This window comes from Nanorana parkeri, unplaced genomic scaffold, assembly GCF_000935625.1.
Source record: "Nanorana parkeri isolate BGI_ZX_2015 unplaced genomic scaffold, ASM93562v1 scaffold691, whole genome shotgun sequence".
In the NCBI taxonomy this organism is placed as follows: Eukaryota; Metazoa; Chordata; class Amphibia; order Anura; family Dicroglossidae; genus Nanorana; species Nanorana parkeri.
Window position 1 is genome coordinate 157,862 of NW_017306959.1, and position 17,539 is coordinate 175,400.

The 17,539-nt window shown below is 42.3% G+C and overlaps 1 protein-coding gene across 2 annotated transcripts in view; it reads right to left on the bottom strand.

Annotated features, from left to right (window-relative positions):
• The window catches only part of CEP57L1 (centrosomal protein 57 like 1), a 21,368-nt gene extending 12,936 nt beyond the window's left edge, over positions 1-8,432 (bottom strand). For both annotated transcript variants that reach the window (XM_018563739.1, XM_018563740.1), the window contains exons 1-5: positions 8,255-8,432; positions 6,166-6,342; positions 2,092-2,213; positions 679-777; positions 275-352 (exon numbers count right to left, since the gene is read on the bottom strand). In XM_018563739.1, the coding sequence (XP_018419241.1) occupies positions 275-352; positions 679-777; positions 2,092-2,213; positions 6,166-6,342; positions 8,255-8,426 (648 nt within the window). In that variant the 5' untranslated portion in view covers positions 8,427-8,432. The remainder of the gene's footprint in view (positions 1-274; positions 353-678; positions 778-2,091; positions 2,214-6,165; positions 6,343-8,254) is intronic.
• Positions 8,433-17,539: the final 9,107 nt, after the last annotated feature.

The window sequence follows — 17,539 nt, forward strand, 5'->3', positions numbered from 1 at the left end:
GAAATTCACGCCATACAACCGATCGGCGGCTATAGAGCCGCTGATCGGTTGTATGTGAAACAGCCGTTAACGGCTGTAGTGACGAGCGGGTCTTTCCTGCCCGTGCGCGCGTGCTAGGGGGCGCGCGCGAGCAGGAAAAAAATGCCGTCTGGCGACGGCAACCCGGTGATGCGAGTCTGCCGTCCGTCCGTTTTTTTCTGAACGGGCGGACGGCAAGAGGTTAAAACACTGTGGCTTAATAGAACAGATGAACAATATGCACAAATTAAGTTACCTGGACAGCTTTAGTCTCCATTAATTTACGTTGCTGTTCCTCTGCATATAATTTCTCCTCTAACTGATGAATCTTGCTCTAAAGCAAATAAAAAAACAGAGCATTAAACAGAAAAAAGGCCCCACAGTTATGTGGCTTTTAAACAGCATTCTTTGGTATTGCTAACAAATGAGTCAGTAGATTAAAGTGTGGGAACAAGAAGTTACATCACCTAAGCTGCACATAAAAGCAGTTATTGTTAGTTATTAGGCTTATGAAGACCAGAGACAAGCTGTTCTCCGTGTCCTTCAATGTGATTACTAAGAAGAAAATCCATTATATAATCAAAATGCCTCCCTACCAACTTCATGTAAATTGTGTCCAGTTTTGATAAACCGCTATGAACCAACAAACACATACATTACCTCTGCAGCCTGCTGAGTGGCTGTGAGTCGAAGACACTCCTCCTCTAAAAATTCAAGCTTTTCCAATTTATCCTGAATATTTCCTTGTTGAAGAAATGTCTAGAGGCAATGGAGAAAACAGCTTTAGCCACAAACTAGCTAGATCGGTCATTTGCAGGCTTAATGAAGAATACATTTATGATGGCAAAATAAAAACATGGGCCTCCATGCAAACAATAGCTTAGTACATTCAGTATTTCTGGCCTTCAGCACCACTGGTAACTTAACTAACGGCACAGACTGTGTTTGAAAGTGGAAGACAAGTGCGCGAGGTCTACCTCACGCTGGCTCAGAGAGAAAATAAAAATCTGCAGTGCTGGAGGCTGTAAACACTGCATACTCCGTGCCATTGTGGGGGTTTGAAGGTACCTGGCTATTATCTGCCAGGTAGTCCCGGTCTGCCTGGTGCTACCTGTTTTTTTTTTTGGTCTTCATATATATTAGTTGCTGTTTTGAAGACTGACACACACCCCATGTGTTTCCTGTATGTATTTTGAATGCACCATACACAAATAACTCTATAACGCTATACAATTACATTATGAGATACATACGGAATATCTATGAGGTCTCATTACACTATGTCAGAGCTATAGGTCTCCGATGAGCAAAGTTTCTACTCTCTGCTGATTAGAGAGCTCTAACTGTCAGACCTCTGCAAAGAGATCACAGAGAGCATCTCTACAGCATGCTTGCAGGACACATGCTTTTCTACTCAGGCTTTGGCTGACAGCTAGCTGAGGGTTTCTGGAGATGGCCCAAAACTCTGTATAAGAGATACCCGTCTAGAAAAACTGGGGTAAAAAATGGAGCATAGGAAAAAAAAAACACCTGAGGGAAAGTTTGCATAATATGTCTGTAATATATATTAACAGACGTGACATAAAAAGGTGAAGGGTGGTGGCCTAAGGTACATTTTGTAAATACTTATATAGAGCTGCAACAGTTAATCGTTTTAGTCGATTAAAATCGACGATTGACTAAAAAATTAACTTTGAAAAGAATGGCAGCAGCTGGGTAGAAGGCACCATAACTTGCTCACTGTTATCTAATGCTCCTCTACCACTCAATTTACCACCGAACCCTGGTAGAAAAAAAAAAAACGAGCACCTGTGTATGGGTTGGGGTAGAGGATAGAAATTACTCTCCCAAAAATCTGCATTCAGTGTCTGTGGGACCAATCAATACGACTGGGTCACATGGGGGTGAGGTTAGTGTGGTGTAACCACTGATTTTCAGGAATTTGATACTTGCACAGTGATTTTAGAGGTATCCAGTGGCAAATAAGGAGACTGTGATAACATTTGAACATGCTGCTTTTACAGACTATAGGTTGAATTATAGCTGGCATAAAGAAGAAAGCAGAGAAAATACCTGCTGCTCAAGCACTGTATTCTTTTCCATTTCAGCGTTGTGAACCATCTTTCTCATGTAGTCCAACTGCTTCTCAAGAAGTGAGCAACGCTGCTCTGCTGAATTCAACTGGGTAATTACATCTGGAGCATTCAAGAGAAAAGGACAACAAATAACTAAACAAGAAAAACAGTTATTGCTGTTTGAGATAATATAATGCAATTGGAAGCAGAGAACAGGACCAGGAACAAAACAAAGAGGTAACATGAATGATCTCCTAACTTGTAAGTTAAAGATTAAAGTGAGCCTATCATAATTCACATGACATTGCCAAATCACATTATTATTAGGAACTATTTATTTCTTGCTATGATTGCTCTTACTAAGCTTCCTGCCTAATTCAGGTGGCTTACCTGATTGAACTTCCTAAATATAACCAAAAGAAGCCTTCCCTCTCACCTTAGTCCCCTAACCTAGAACCCACCTACCCCAGTGCAACAAATGTTTGCCTATAGAGGGTTACCGTGCACATATGGAAAACACCAGGGGAGATTTCTGCCATATAGAGGTAAGGGTGCAGCAGGGTTTGGTGTTGGGGGAGTTCTAGGTTAGATTAGCTTAGGCCAGTGTTTCCTAGAGTATGGGTCGGGACCCAAATTGATTTGCAGGCATGTTTGTGATTGCCACTTGACCAATACTGGCCAACCTCCAGAAGGAAGAACAGTGTCAGCATGAATTCAGAGATGATTTGAGGATCTAAAGCCAAGTGATACACAAATAAGATAAATTTTTATTAATAGTTAGCTTAGTTAGTTATGCTTGAATTCATTTTTAAGATTTAACTCTTGAGTTTAGTGTCACTTTAGGAGTCACAATGAAGTGGTTGGGACAAATTAAGGTTGCACACAATAAAAAAACCTCTTAATTCCATGGTTTACATAAACTCTGTCATTGGGGGAAAACACTGCTGCAGATATAAAAGTGTAGGCACCTAGAGGAGCAGTGAAATTAAGGGCAGATAAGTTGTGATTTCAGTGTCTCTGTTATGAACTCTGAAGAGTAGTTTCTCCACAGTGCTGGCAGTGCTGCTGGAATGTCCCTTGGCGTCCTCATATCTATTCTAAAAAATTAGCACTTAACCCTTACAGTGCAGGGGTAGCCCCACTGCAAGGCTAAGTTATATTGTTGATCCAGAGTTCTTTCAACTCTAATTGGCTGTCACGGCAGAAAATAACAGCCATGGCAGTTGACCAGGCAGCAGCTGTCAGACCTCTCGCTGATTGTCAGCTCAAAGAGTCATCCTCTTACAAAGTATTCAAATGTAAAATGGTAAATATACACAATATTTCACAAGTATGCCTACAAAATTATAATCATTAAAAGAATAAGTGCACTTTCATTACTCTTAGAGTTGATTGGCGATTTTCTGCACTGGACCAACCCCATTTACCGCTGGGCCACATAGAAAACAATTTGTTTATCCTCAGAGGATATAAATCTACATTGTGTGCACCAAATGCCTTTCCAAACCCAGATATCAGATAACCCAGGTAGCAGTGACATAATCATGGTGACAGGGATCCAGAAGCACAACCCACTACAGGCTGCCTGGAAAGAACTAAAGGAGGGGGCCAAAACAAGACCAGTCACCCCACACAAGACCAGTCACCCCACACATTGACAAAGAGCAGCAGTAACTGGCCTTAATACAGGAAGCTCCTGCACAAAGGTAAAGTTTACTGCCCAGATCTGGAAGAAATACATAAAGGCACACCAAGTATTCAGACAGTATCTGCTTATTCCAGAGTTCAGCTTTAAAAGAAGCTAGAGATATATAAAGATATAGATCTATATCTATATACACACACACACACACACACACACACACACACACGCACACAATGTTTATATAGCATAAGTCAACAGGTATACATTTCTTAAAAACAGAATGGGGGTACTAAATTAATTTGCATATACATATGAACTTTTAAGGTCTGACCTCATTACCTGTGGTCAGAACGGGCCATCTGTGTTACCATCTCATTGTATAATCTACTAAGTACAATGTAAAACTATGAAAACCTAAACATCTTCGACTCAAATAAGATCGAGTGCATTAAAAACAATTTATAGGTTGTACAAATGATGATGAATAAGAAGGACTATTTCTGCAAGACCTAAGCATATTTAAAAGTTATCCACATACGTTTCAATCTGATTGCTGGCAGTGCTGCTGGAATGTCCCTTGGCGTCCTCATATCTATTCTAAAAAATTAGCACTTAACCCTTACAGTGCAGGGGTAGCCCCACTGCAAGGCTAAGTTATATTGTTGATCCAGAGTTCTGGTGTAACCTTTTAATTTTCTAATACCCATGAAATGCAAAGATCTACCTGAATTGGAGTCAATCTTAGTGGATGGTTTACATAGGTTGTTATCCCACATGCACATCTAAAGTAGATTGTACAATCAGACTGTAATATGGGTGGCTATCTTAAAAGAAGACTGACATCCAATAATCTATTCTTGAGAGCAGTTTTTATTTTATATTGTAATTTTTCTATGAAACAACCTAACCTTAGTAGATCGTATAATCACTTTGCAATACGGTAAGTGTACTTCTATACCTAATTGTTCAGTATCTTAGCCTGCATCACTCCACACAGCAGAGGGGAGTAGGATGCTGCACAAGGTAGACACATGAGGCATGGCATTGTAAATCTTGTCATACATGTATACATTTTATAGAATGGTCACCCACTGGTCTTTTGTATTAAGACACCCGGAATCCGCAGCTGTCCGAATATACAAACAGTGGCTGCATCTGATTGGATGGAGTCATTGTTCCGCCGACAACTTTCCAACCAGCTCCTATGATTTTCTATGAGGCAATGTGAAGAACAGACAGGAGGCAGTGTGTGTAATTGAGAGGCATAAGGCACTGTTAGAGATGTATTAGTTAATGTGTAAAATAGGCAGAAGGCAGTGTGTTTAATAGAGAAGCAACCTGGCGACCCTGACACCATCCCCACTACTAGCACGTGTCTAGAACTAGCTCATTACCAGCACGGAAACTACTGGAGAGGGGACGTTCAGAAGTGTTCCAACGAGACATTGGACACGTCGGGGAGGAGTTTACATGCTGACGTCATCACGTTGATCTCGGGATTGTTTCCGGGTAGAGAGGTGAACGATAGCATTTGAACAGGAACGGGCTATTACTGACCGGAGAGTACTGCGCGAAAATTTAGTTTTTTTAATATGCGGAGCTGCTTATTGAGTATTAATGTGTCTAATGAATTTATGAATAAAGTTTTATAGGGAATTTACACTATGTGGTGTCTATCTCTCCTCTATACGGATGAAGTAGCCATCGGCTATCTGGAATGGGGGAGGATCTGGATCGCTAAGGATTACATAAGCGTTTTCAGAACATCTAATAGTGGACCAAAGATTCCGGTGAGTGCAATATTTAACAGAAGCACCTGGGATTAACACTGAGAAGCACCTGTTTGTTTGGAGTGGAGCACAAGATTCACTTTACACAGAACTGGGAGAATTTAAAAAAGGACATTTATTGTGATGTATAAGGAGTGACTTTCAGAGTGTTACATGTGGAGTGCATCAGATCGCATGGTGTACACTGGTGGAACTAAACAATCTCAATTTTACATTTTTATAATATATTTTATTGCTGGATTTTTACTGGAGGAGTTTATGGGGTTTTGGTGGTCATGATGCATGCACTTTAGTTTTATATAAGTATTTTTATGTCTTTAGATATATGCATTTAAGATAGCGCGGTGTATTTGGATTTGAAATGTGTTATTCCTGGACCAACATTTCAGTCCAGGAAATAGAGGTTGACCCTTGATGATACCTGAACAAAAATAAGTCCCTTCTGGGGGGGAAGGGGTAGGCAAATGAATTGTCAGCGGCGTTGCTGTGATCTCTGTGAGATGTATTAATACCTGTAAATTTCCGCTTACACATTACAAAGCATGCGGTAACATAACATGAAAAATATATCTAAAGCCAAGTGCTGTTTCATGCTGCTGCTTTTATGCAGAAAGCCTAGGTAAAAATGATTTGTTACCACTTTTCTGCCGTAAAGCTTCACGCTGAGCAGCCTCACTCTTTTCTTTCTCAGACAAGGCCTTCTTTTGTTCACTGTTCTCCATGGACAAGCTTGTTAAACAGTTCTGTGCTTTATACTTATCCAGTTCTAACCGGGAAATCTTCTCTTGAAGAGTTTTCAGTGCAGACACTAAAGCTGTTGTGAATGATATGTGACAAAGTTCATATAAACGTAGCATCATCACAAATGAACCTAAAACAAATCAACAAATTACATGAACTGTAAAAATTGAGCCTGGCTCTGCTCTCTTTTGTCTTTGAAGCTTCTCTATTGGTCTTTGAGGCCACCCATCACATTGAAAGGCCTATAAGGACACAGAGGAAGAAAATTAAAGGAACTTAGCTTCTCAAGAGGAAAAGTCCAGATTTGTGTCCGGAGTCTGGTGGGTTTTCTCCCTTAATGTCATGTATCCTGTGTGTTTTTCCCACCAGGGCTGTTCAGTTTTTCTGCCGTCTTTCACATGTGTATTATCTACTCTGCGTTTGTGGCTATTTAGCGGCACTGTCTACACCAGTCAGATCTGATGCATCTGCCTGAGCAAATCTGTAATGATTCTCATTCCTTGGCCTCCGTCTGTTTCAGCATTTATGTATGGCCATTCTGTCCTGTGCTGTATATCCCATTTACCTGTACTGGCTTCAGCATCTTAACCCGTGATCTGAATTCCACATGGTAAACAAATGCAACCATGAGTAACAGTTTGCTAAGGTATAACCTGTACAATAGCAAAGTCCATGTCCAGCAATAGAACTTATGACAGGTAAATGACAGAACATGTTAAGTCTCTAAAGAAATTGGGTTCCCATGGCATGTTTAAATTGAAAGGAGTCAATTAACATATCAACACATTCCGTCTTATTCGATAAGAGAAGTACGTAGTTTCACAACTAACTGCCTTCTTATTGGTTATAGTCATTTTATAATCATTATGTAAACCTTTATAGATACTATTGTTAGTGTAACTCTGCGAGAATGCTATAAAACGTGCAATAAATCTTAAATCTCACAGTTTGAACAAATGGTTTAAAAAAAAAAAAAACATCATTAAATAGTTATGGAGATGGATTGAAAAAATACACGTCTGTTGAGGTCAGCTATAACTATGCAACAAATCACCCTTAGGCTCCTTATAACCTTTTCAGGTAAAGGAGATATGGTATTAATTTAACTCAATTGGGAACTGCTTGCCTGTGCACTGATGAAGAGCCAGGTCTACACAAATTAATTATTTTGTATACTTTTTCAGGTCTTTCACAATTTTTTCCGAGATCCTCCAAAATCTCATTTGATTGGGCCATAATGGACTTTAACAGGATTCTGCTGTGAAGAGCATGTAACAATAACTTTTACATTGCAGGAAAAGCGAAATGACCTTCAAGATGTTGCAAAAAAAAAAGGTTCAAAATGACCATTTTTTCAAAAAAGCTATGGAAAATGTGTTTTGTATGATATAATGTTTGTTTTTCTTAATTTTTCATTACTTAGAATAATATGTATGACCTAATCTTCATCTAACAACTATATTTTGGGTCACCATTGCAAAGTTTACAAGACATTAACTGTGACTTTCACATTTTCATGCTTGCCGTGTATTTTTTAAGACCCTCTCAGTAACAGATTGAAGCGATGGGGTAACAAAGGGAAGGAGAGGGTGGATAAGTAAACCTATTGCTTTGCCTTGCATGTGGAAAAAAGCACAGAATCACTTTTGGTAGGCTAATTGATAGTTGGTATTTTGCATTTTGCATTAACGGCATAAATATTTGATGGAACTTTGGCTGCAATAAATTATATGGCATATGACAGAAAATAGTGACCTGAGACGGAGACATTTATCATCATCACATATACTTGTAAAATTATGTCATCTACACTGGGTTTCTGACTGTGATTTTTTGGATAACATATACAGCCAGTAAAAGATTGAAACAATATATAATACTGTAGCCAAGATTATTCTGCTGTCAAAATATTTAACAAGGTAGTTGTTGATTATGCGGGGGCCCCATTTCGTTGTTTTTAATATTTTACTTGTTTTGTTAATTACCTTTGCTATTGGGAACATCAAGGACATTGTAAGAAGGAGAATTTGACTCTTTCACTGTTGAAGAAGACTGTTTTCTTGATGAAGATCTGGATTCGAAAAGGTCAGAAATGGCTTTGGTAGCAGGAGTATGATAAAAACTTGTCAAGTAACTGTCTTTTAATACAGAGTCCATTTTAAAAAGCTGCAAACAAATAAAAACATAGAACGCTTTAATATATATACATGATGTAGTACAAAATGTCCTGGGGGGTTCCACCACCCTGTATACTTTGGGCTCCCACATAGCACAGATCTGCTCCCCACTGCCCAGAAGTCGATGGGGAGTCGATCTGTGCTGCATCTGAGGGTTATATAGCGGCCTAATAGATAAATGTACAGTTGAAATAGAGAAGTGTGAACTGTCTTACCTGTCAAAACCATTGTGATTCTGTTTAGTTATTTTCTCAGGGCAACATAGTCACTATGTTGCCCTGATGAAGGGACCCTGTGTGGCTATGTGATATATGTGACGATTTATTTGAATAAATTGCAGTTGGTGAGGGTGCTCTCTGCACACCTTTCAGCAGTCCCGGCCAATAAACAAAAATGGTGCTTGTAGTAACTAACATGGATGGCACCGTGCAAAACACAAAGTTGAAGAAATAGGTCACCAGCACTCCAAAAAGTTAAAATGAATAAGTCCTTTTTATTGGACAATTGTGTCACGACAATCAAAAAGAGACGATGTTTCGGGGCCACGCAGGGTCCCTTCTTCAAGGCAAAAGATGTGACTTTTTGGAGTGCTGGTGACCTATTTCTTCAACTTTATTTGAATAAATAACATCAAGATTTGATCATCTTCTGAGTGCTGGTGATCCTCATTTTTAATAAGTCAAAGCAGAGGACATTAGCCCACCATCTCCTGACTTTGGGTCACAGATGTACATTAGTAAATATACTCGTGTGACCCTAAAGAAAAGAAAAGCCACAGGTTCGCCTTTACTTTTCTTTTAGCAATAAAATGAACTAACAATGTAACATCATGATAATGCATTCTCTCTACTATCACGTTTCCATTATTCATGCCGTGACTCATTTTACATCTTTAGATTCAGCACTAAATAGAGGAAAGTGTCTTATTCAAATGTACTTGTAAAAACAACATTGCTTCGTGCATCATATTTTAATATGTTAGTTTTATTTTTACAGTGTTTGATGTATTTTCTTTTCCTGCTAAATCCAACAGCCAGGCCATCTGCCTTATTAAAAGAAGGAACACAGCAATAAGCATTTTCTGCCATTCCATGGAACACACAGACAATTATAGAAACTTGTCTAATCTCAGGCAGATGGTGTGGGAATTTCATTAAAAACAAGCTTATGTCATACTCTGCCTCTCTGTGAAAGTGAATATGCAGAATTACTAACATCTCTCAAGGAATGGTATTTCAGCCTCAATCTTTTTTTCTGAAGTAGAGCAAAATTAAAGCCCATCTCCAGGATAAATTTAACCCAGCTCTCCAACCCCCTCTACCTGATCACTAGACTAAAAATAAAAATGTAAAAGCCCTATTTACTTATCTAAAGTCACAGTCATGTGACCCCCAGATCCAGACTCTCCTATATTCGTTAGCTTACTCCCTGTGGGGTTCTTCTTTGGATCTCCAGGTCACTGCCTGCACGACATGGACATTTCCTATTGGCTGTCGAGTGGCAGGTTCCTCTGAGAAATGAAGAAGAGGAGTGATGTCACACGAGGGGATGGTAGAGGACCAGCTGTCTAGGGCACATCTGCAGTGCTGGGTTAGCAGTTCCCCCACACCCAGACAGGGGACGTAAGTAAGTATAACTTGCTTCAACATGTTAGGTATAAATTGGGGAATCTAAGGTGAATCGAGGTTCTAAGTAGGGATGCACCGATACCCGTTTTTCGGTATCGAGTACCGATATTTTGCTTTCGGTACTCGCCGATACCGAGTATCCACTGGCATGGAACCGGCTTTCTGATTGCCTGGGAAGCTGGCTCCATCTTGTTTGGCCAGCTTGATTAATATTTGTTGGGAAACCGGCTTCCCAGCCAAATCAGCATCAAGCCGGCTTCCCGGCCAAACAGCATGGAACCAGCTTTCCAACCAATCAGGAAGCCAGGACATTACTTGCCACCTGGCTTCCTGATTGCCCAGGAAGCAGGCTCCATGTTCCCCTACGGCACTGCCGGTCAGAGGAAATTTCCCTTTGACCAAAAGTTCCAGTATCGGGGAAGGTACAGGAGCATTTAGGTGAGTACGAGTACTCACCCAGGGGTGTGGAAATTTTTTAAAAAACTACTTGTCCAAGGACTAAAGCGGGGGCCGAATCTACTTGTCCCTCATGACAATCTACTTGTCCTGATACAAAAAAAATTATTTTAACCAAAACCGTGTTTAGTAGTTCTAAAAAGCACTTCTCATTGGTCGGTGCCGTCAGGTGACTGCGTTGACCTGACGAGTGCTTGCAATTTGCAAGCGAAATTCAGAATACATGGAACAGGTACAGATAGTACACCCGTACTTGTGGACGGGAAGTACCGTTTACCGAAAGGCAAGTATAGTGGGAGGGAGATTTGTGTGGGTAATTCAATTTTCCCAAATTACTTGGGAAAGTGAATAAACCCTTTAGGGTTGGTGCAGACTTGGGGATTCCCAGGACGTGCGATTGTGTGCGGTTGCATACAGCGGTTGCATCCGCATGTGTGGGGTTACATCTGCGTGGCAATCGCGGAAAAAAGGTAGATGTACCTATTTTCACGACATGCACCGCGCAGTGTTTTCAACCGTGATCGTGTGGGATCGCCCGGGCGGTATTGCAGCCGTAAAACGCGCAATCTGCCTGGCACGACTGGGGTGCCATTAGAAAATAATGGCACTGACAGCACGATGGGCGGTGGTGTGCGATACCGTGACCACCCAGCCATCCGCTCGGTTTCGTGCATGATGACCGGTCAGTCACGGATCGCACACCACCATTGCAGTTAAAAACACTGCACGTTTATTCGCATGGGGGCAGCAGGGCTGGTTTTCATTTTTTAAATTTTTATTTACTTTGTAAATTTTTTTTACTTATTTTATTATTTTTACTTAAATCGCCTTTTTATTTTTTTACATTTTTAATTATTATTTTTTACTTTTTCTTTTTAACTATTTTTAAAAAAAAACTTAACTGTATTGCTATCACACAGGGAATAATAATTCCCTGTGTGATAGCATTTGGAGGTGACAGGTACTCTTTATTGACCCTGTCACCTCCAACACAGGAGTTCTGGCACACTCCTGTGACAGGAACGAGCAGTGGCCGCCGGGGACAGAGGCTGAGGTAGGTGACAGAGCCTGTCACAGCTCCACCGTCCGGCTCCACGCCCCCCGCTCCGTCACGGCTCCACGCCCTCCGCTCCATCACCAGTTCTCAGCGTTCCGTCTCCGCCCCCCGCTTGCAGCGCCGCTCTCGGCGCTCATTTAAGAAAAAAAAACAGCCCTGCTACTTGTCCGTAGCAGGGATAAAATAGTGAAAAAAACACTTGCCGGCACCCGGAACTACATGTCCTGGGCGTCGGGCGATACGAATTCCACACCTCTGTCACCCAAATACTCGGTATCAGCACCTATACTAGTATCGATAGCGGGCCATCCCTAGTTCTAACTTTTGACAACTGAGTGCGAGAAGGTAGGACTTTAGTAAAGCCAGAGCTCAGACCTGGAGAAGCACAAAGGTCCTAAATAAAGTCTGGGCTTAGGATTCAGGGTCCACTCCAGGCACTAAAGGGCCGAACATAACTGCAGGTACCTGTGCTTTATCAGCAAGTTAGTGACAGGATAGGTCCACTTTAACAATAAAAATGCTGACAAATATACTGCTGAATAACAGTCTTTATTTACTGTACTTTCAAAAGTTTGAATGTTCTTTCAATTTCAAGCTAAACCTTACATCAGTCCTGAACAAATCCCAGGACCCAGGTAACCAATGCTCCTTAAAAATTACAGCAGATTCCCAACTTTTGAGGTTTTCCCTAATTGTTGTCAATGAAGATCGCTCCTAAAAAAATCAATTTGGCATCTGGACAAAATGGCTTCTGAATTCCATATATATATGGAAAATTCCATATTCCATATATATATTCCATATATAATATTATCCATATTCCATATTCAATTTGTCCACCCCTGCCTTACCTGATTACTAAATAACATTCTTTTTGTAACAAAACTTTATTTAAACACAAGGAAAACTAATTTGGAAATATTTAATAAAAAAACAAAATAGCAAGTAAAAATACAGTAACAAATGCAGATAATATCGGCTATATGAAAGCAATGGGTTTTCAAAACTGGAGCTGCATCCTTCCCCATAGACCCTGTGTGTTGTAAAGTAGTCACCAAGCTCACTCCTGTGATGGACTAAAATCTCATGTTTAGTTTACTAATTTGTAGTGAAATTGCAGTTCATCACGGAAGCGAGCTTGGAGTGGTGGCTACTTTACAACACACACAGGGACTATTGGCGACAAAAGTAGCCACCCTCCAGAAGGAAGGACAGTGTCGGCATGAATTCAGAGATTATTTGAGGATCTAAAGCCGAGTGACACACAAATAAGTAGGGTTGCACAGATACCAAGTACAGTACTCGGTACAAGTACGAGTACATGTACCGATACTTTTGAGCTACAAGACTACACTAGAGAAAAATTCACAAATTAGGAAGCAGCTATCATTTGTAAGGAGCACACAGAGCTCCTGGGATTAGTACATCTCACAGGAGTGCTGTCACTTCAGGATGGCCGAGCAGTGGTGGAGAGAAAGTGGCGCTCCGCCACTCACTACAGAGGCTTCTCCCCATTCAGAAACTGGCTGATAGTAAATATTTTCTGAATTAATGGGAAGCCTCTGTAGTGCTCTCCATTCATTTAGAACAGAGGCTGCAGAAAAAAGACACACACACATTATTAGACATGTGAAAGACTAAAAATTTGTTTTGGACGAAACTAAAAACATTTTTATTAGTTTCATCAAACGAAAAACAAATTTTTATGCTATTTTGGATTTGGCCACCGGCACGTTCTGCACATGTGCACCGCCATCCTGGAGGTGGGGCGCATGACGTCACATAACGCCGCAGGCCTGTTGGGGGGGGCACAATTTTCTGTTCTTGCTTCGGGCGCAAAAGGAGCTAGCTAAGGCTCTGATTAAATATAAAGTTAGTTGTGCACCACACTGGAAAGGCACACATGCAAGGTCCCGATTAGTGATGAGGCTGTGCTTGGTGAGAACCCAGTTTGCCTGAGTTCCTCCAAGCCCGCTCAAAACTTTGACTGTCTGACCCAATCAGTTGCAGAGAGATGCCTCGTAGCTATATATCACAAAGGGGCGGGAAATGCTTCCAGCACAACTGATTGGGTCGGGAGAAGGGGGTGGCAGTCATAGATTTGAGCAGGCTTGGGTGAACTCAGGCAAACAGGGTTTGCAACAAGGCCAGGCTCATCTCTTGTCCTGTTTACCCAGAGGGAATTGGGGTGGGGATAGCTCTGTTGTACACTGCATATCTGAGGAACAATAGCATGGATGTTTTTTGTTGAGTTCCACTATAAGAGGTAAGAACGGACCATTGAGCACTCTGGTCAGCAGCTGGGTGTGAAGGTAACCTTAGTGCACTTGTAAAAAAAAAGTATGGAGGAAATCAAGCTGTCAGTGGATCCTATAAAGCAGACCTTCACTATCCATATGTACTTTAGCACCCCGAACCTCAATGGAAACTGAAATCTAAAATTTGCTAACTTTGCAAAAATGTTTTTGTCCCCCCCACTAGCTGAAAGTGACATACCCCTGCTCCCGCAGCCTTACAATCCCATGAACCTGCAGGTGTAGGGACTCACAGCGGCTGGTGGGCAGACCTGGCTGTGCATCATTGGGGCTGACTGCAGGTTCTGGAAGAGACAGCTAGTTCCCAATGACTTCAGAGAAGATGATGATGGCATGGTACCCGGGTTGCACATTGGCAAATCACAGCATGACAACATTGGATTCTCTGGGCAGGTGAGTATGCAAAACAACAGGAAAGAGGGGGTAGGGGGGAAAATCCATAATTTCACAGCTGTTATTTCCCACTACAGACTAAAAAAATGTATGATTAAAAAAGACTTGACACTGCAATATCACAAGCAAGTGAACAATGTACTTCATTCTGTCAATCATAAATATCTGCAACTTTCCTATTGGCGTATTACATCCACAAATATTAAATAAGCAATAGATTTTGTAGCTACAGAAAAGATACATTGCTATAAAATATATCCCATGCACAGCCCACAGTGTAACAACAACACAGGCATTTCGCACGATATTTGCAATGTATGAAATTAGGTCATGGTTAGCCCTGCAAGTTGCAGTGCTTACAAATGACTGATCATTGCAATGCATGTACCCTACGTGCACGCACAGTAAACGGAGATCGGTGCCTATAAGAAGATCACATCTGACCCAATGAATGAGGATGAATCATACCTGTAAACGGAGCCTGCACGGCTTCTACAGTACCACTGTATGAGATGACCGCTCAGCAAATTGTGTACACGACGCCGGGGTGGAGCCACAGTAACCCTGAACACACTGGGCGTCCAAACACGCCCACTTCTTTACTCTTAGCCAATAAGGCAAGCATGTACTATTGTTAGCCAATAGAGTCGCGGGTAATATTTTCATATGCTCGTTTAGTACTCCTGATTGGATAATGAAAAGTGTGACGGTTGGCGGGGGTGGAGTGCTGCGTGGGATGTGTGAGGTACTTGGTGAAGGGAAAGTGGAGCCGGGGGGTTGGGAGCTGTTAGCAGCGGCAGCAATGAAGGCGGCTAGTGAGCGGGAGAATTAAACAGACTACCACTGGGCAGTCTGTACAGAAATATTCCTGCTGTATAACTAATCTGTAGAGATGCCGAATAGGCTCTCTCTGTGGGCTAGTTATACGGTAAGCCTTGCAGTTGACCTATCAATTCCGATTTGGTTTATTTAAGACAAAATCCATTTTCTAATGTCTCTCCTCATTGCTCACACTATTGCACAGTGCACCTAGTATGGGGTACCATGCACTGGTGGGTTGCGTTGTGTTTTATTCTGAATGGCACACTATGCATGCATTACGTTTTTTTTAAAACAATGCTGCAATACTGTGCATTGCACTGAATGGCAACACAATGCAGCAGCGCACTGTACTGTGCCATAGCATGCACTAAATGCTTGGAAACCATGCAGCCCACCATAGAACCTGCACAGCCCACCATAAAACCTGCACAGCCACCTGAGAGTCCGCATAGCCCACCATAAAACCTGCACAGCCACCTGACCTGACAGTCCGCATAGCCAACCATAGAACCTGCACAGCCACCCGAGAGTCCGCATAGAACCTGCACAACCCACCATAGAACCTGCACAGCCACCTAAGAGTCCGCACAGCCTACAATAGAACCTGCACAGCCACCTGAGAGTCCACACAGCCCACCATAGAACCTGCACAGGCACCTGAGAGTCCGCATAGCCCACCATAAAACCTGCACAGCCACCTGAGAGTCCGCATAGCCCACCATAGAACCTGCACAACCACCCCAGGGTCCGCATAGAACCTGCACAGCCCACCATAGAACCTGCACAGCCACCTGAGAGTCCGCACAGCCCACCATAAAACCTGCACAGCCACCTGAGAGTCCACACAGCCCACCATAGAACCTGCACAGCCACCTGAGAGCCCGGGCTATTACACAAATTGCCATTATTTTTCTTAGACTTCTACTTGTAGAGCTAGTGTATTACTTACTACTAAAACCGTTAATAATGGAATGCAGAGGCAATTATTTAATATGATAAAGAGTTCTTTGGGGCATGATCATGCCTAACAAGTGTCTCCTCGTGCTCTCGGAGATCACTTGTATGCAGCATGCAGGTCTGTCCCCCTGCAGGTCCATCCCCTCCATGGACCATGTCCACCCCAGCCCCCGCCGGCCGGCTTTCTCCTTGTCGTGGTTTTTGGGGGCCCCCCGCTCTTCTGGGGGTCCCTGGACCATGGCAAAGTAGCAATAAAGTTAAGTGGGGAAAAAAAGTAAAACATTATCAAATAAAATTAAGTAAAAAAATAAGGGGGGGAGAAGCCACGCCCGCTGCTGTCAGGATGGCCGAGCACGGAGGAGATTGGAGACGCTGTCATCCTGTCAGTTTCAGGATGACAGCGGCTCTGTGCGTGGCAGGGCGGGGGATCGGTAAATATCAATGATACTTACCGATCCTCCGTGTGAGAAGGACAAACACTGGAGCGATCGGATTGGATTTACTTTAATTGGATTTAATACTTTAAGGTGGAACTCTAGGATTTCAAAAAATGTATCTCTGTAGCGAGGCTACCCCCGCACTGCAAGGGTTGAGTGCTGGTTTTGTCTATGGGGCAAAAATAACGAAGAAATACTCACCAGACCCTTGGTCCTATCTGGCTACTAGACTGGTCCTCGCAGCCTCTTCTCCCTGTGCTCCAGCGGCCTAAGGATCCGTTACATCATCACGTCTATTACAGGTCTTTTAGACGTGAAGATGCCGAGGGACATACCACAACCATAGTGGAGGGGAGAGAGGTGAGCGGTCACTGCCTCAGCTATAGCCCCACTAGAGGTGAAGCAAAAGGGTTAACTTTTCAAAATCCTGAAGTTCTTTAAGTTGAGCAATAGCAACTCCAGCCAACTGTGCTACAGTTTGCAAAGGTTCTGTTTGGGATACACCGATATCTGTTTTTCGGTATCAAGTTCGAGTACCGATATTTTTCTATCGGTACTCACCGATACTGGTGCCGTGTGCCCTGATTATCAGGAAGCCGGGTGGCGGGGCATGAGGTGTCGCCCGGCTTCCTGATTGGTCAGGAAGCCAGGCTGCCTAGCAACAAGTGAAGCCGGCTTCCTAGCCAATCAGGAGGCAGGTCATAACCTGCCGCCCGGCTTCAGCGCTGTTGGTCAGAGAGAGATCTCCCTCTGATCGGAAGTTCCGGTATTGGAGGTAAGTACTCGCCCAAATACTTGGTTTCGGCACCGATACTAGTATCGGTGCATCCCTAGTTCTGTGGGCATGTCTGTATTAACTGTTTGAGGTCTAAATTTGACATATCACAGGTCTGCTCTGAACTTGGATTGAGGCATCATCCTTTTAATGTGTATATGTGTTAAAATCTTTTTACCTCCTTTTTTTTTCTTCCAACATAAAACATATGTCTGCTAGTTTTGTGCCTTTAGCCCAGTTTGTCCTGTATTTT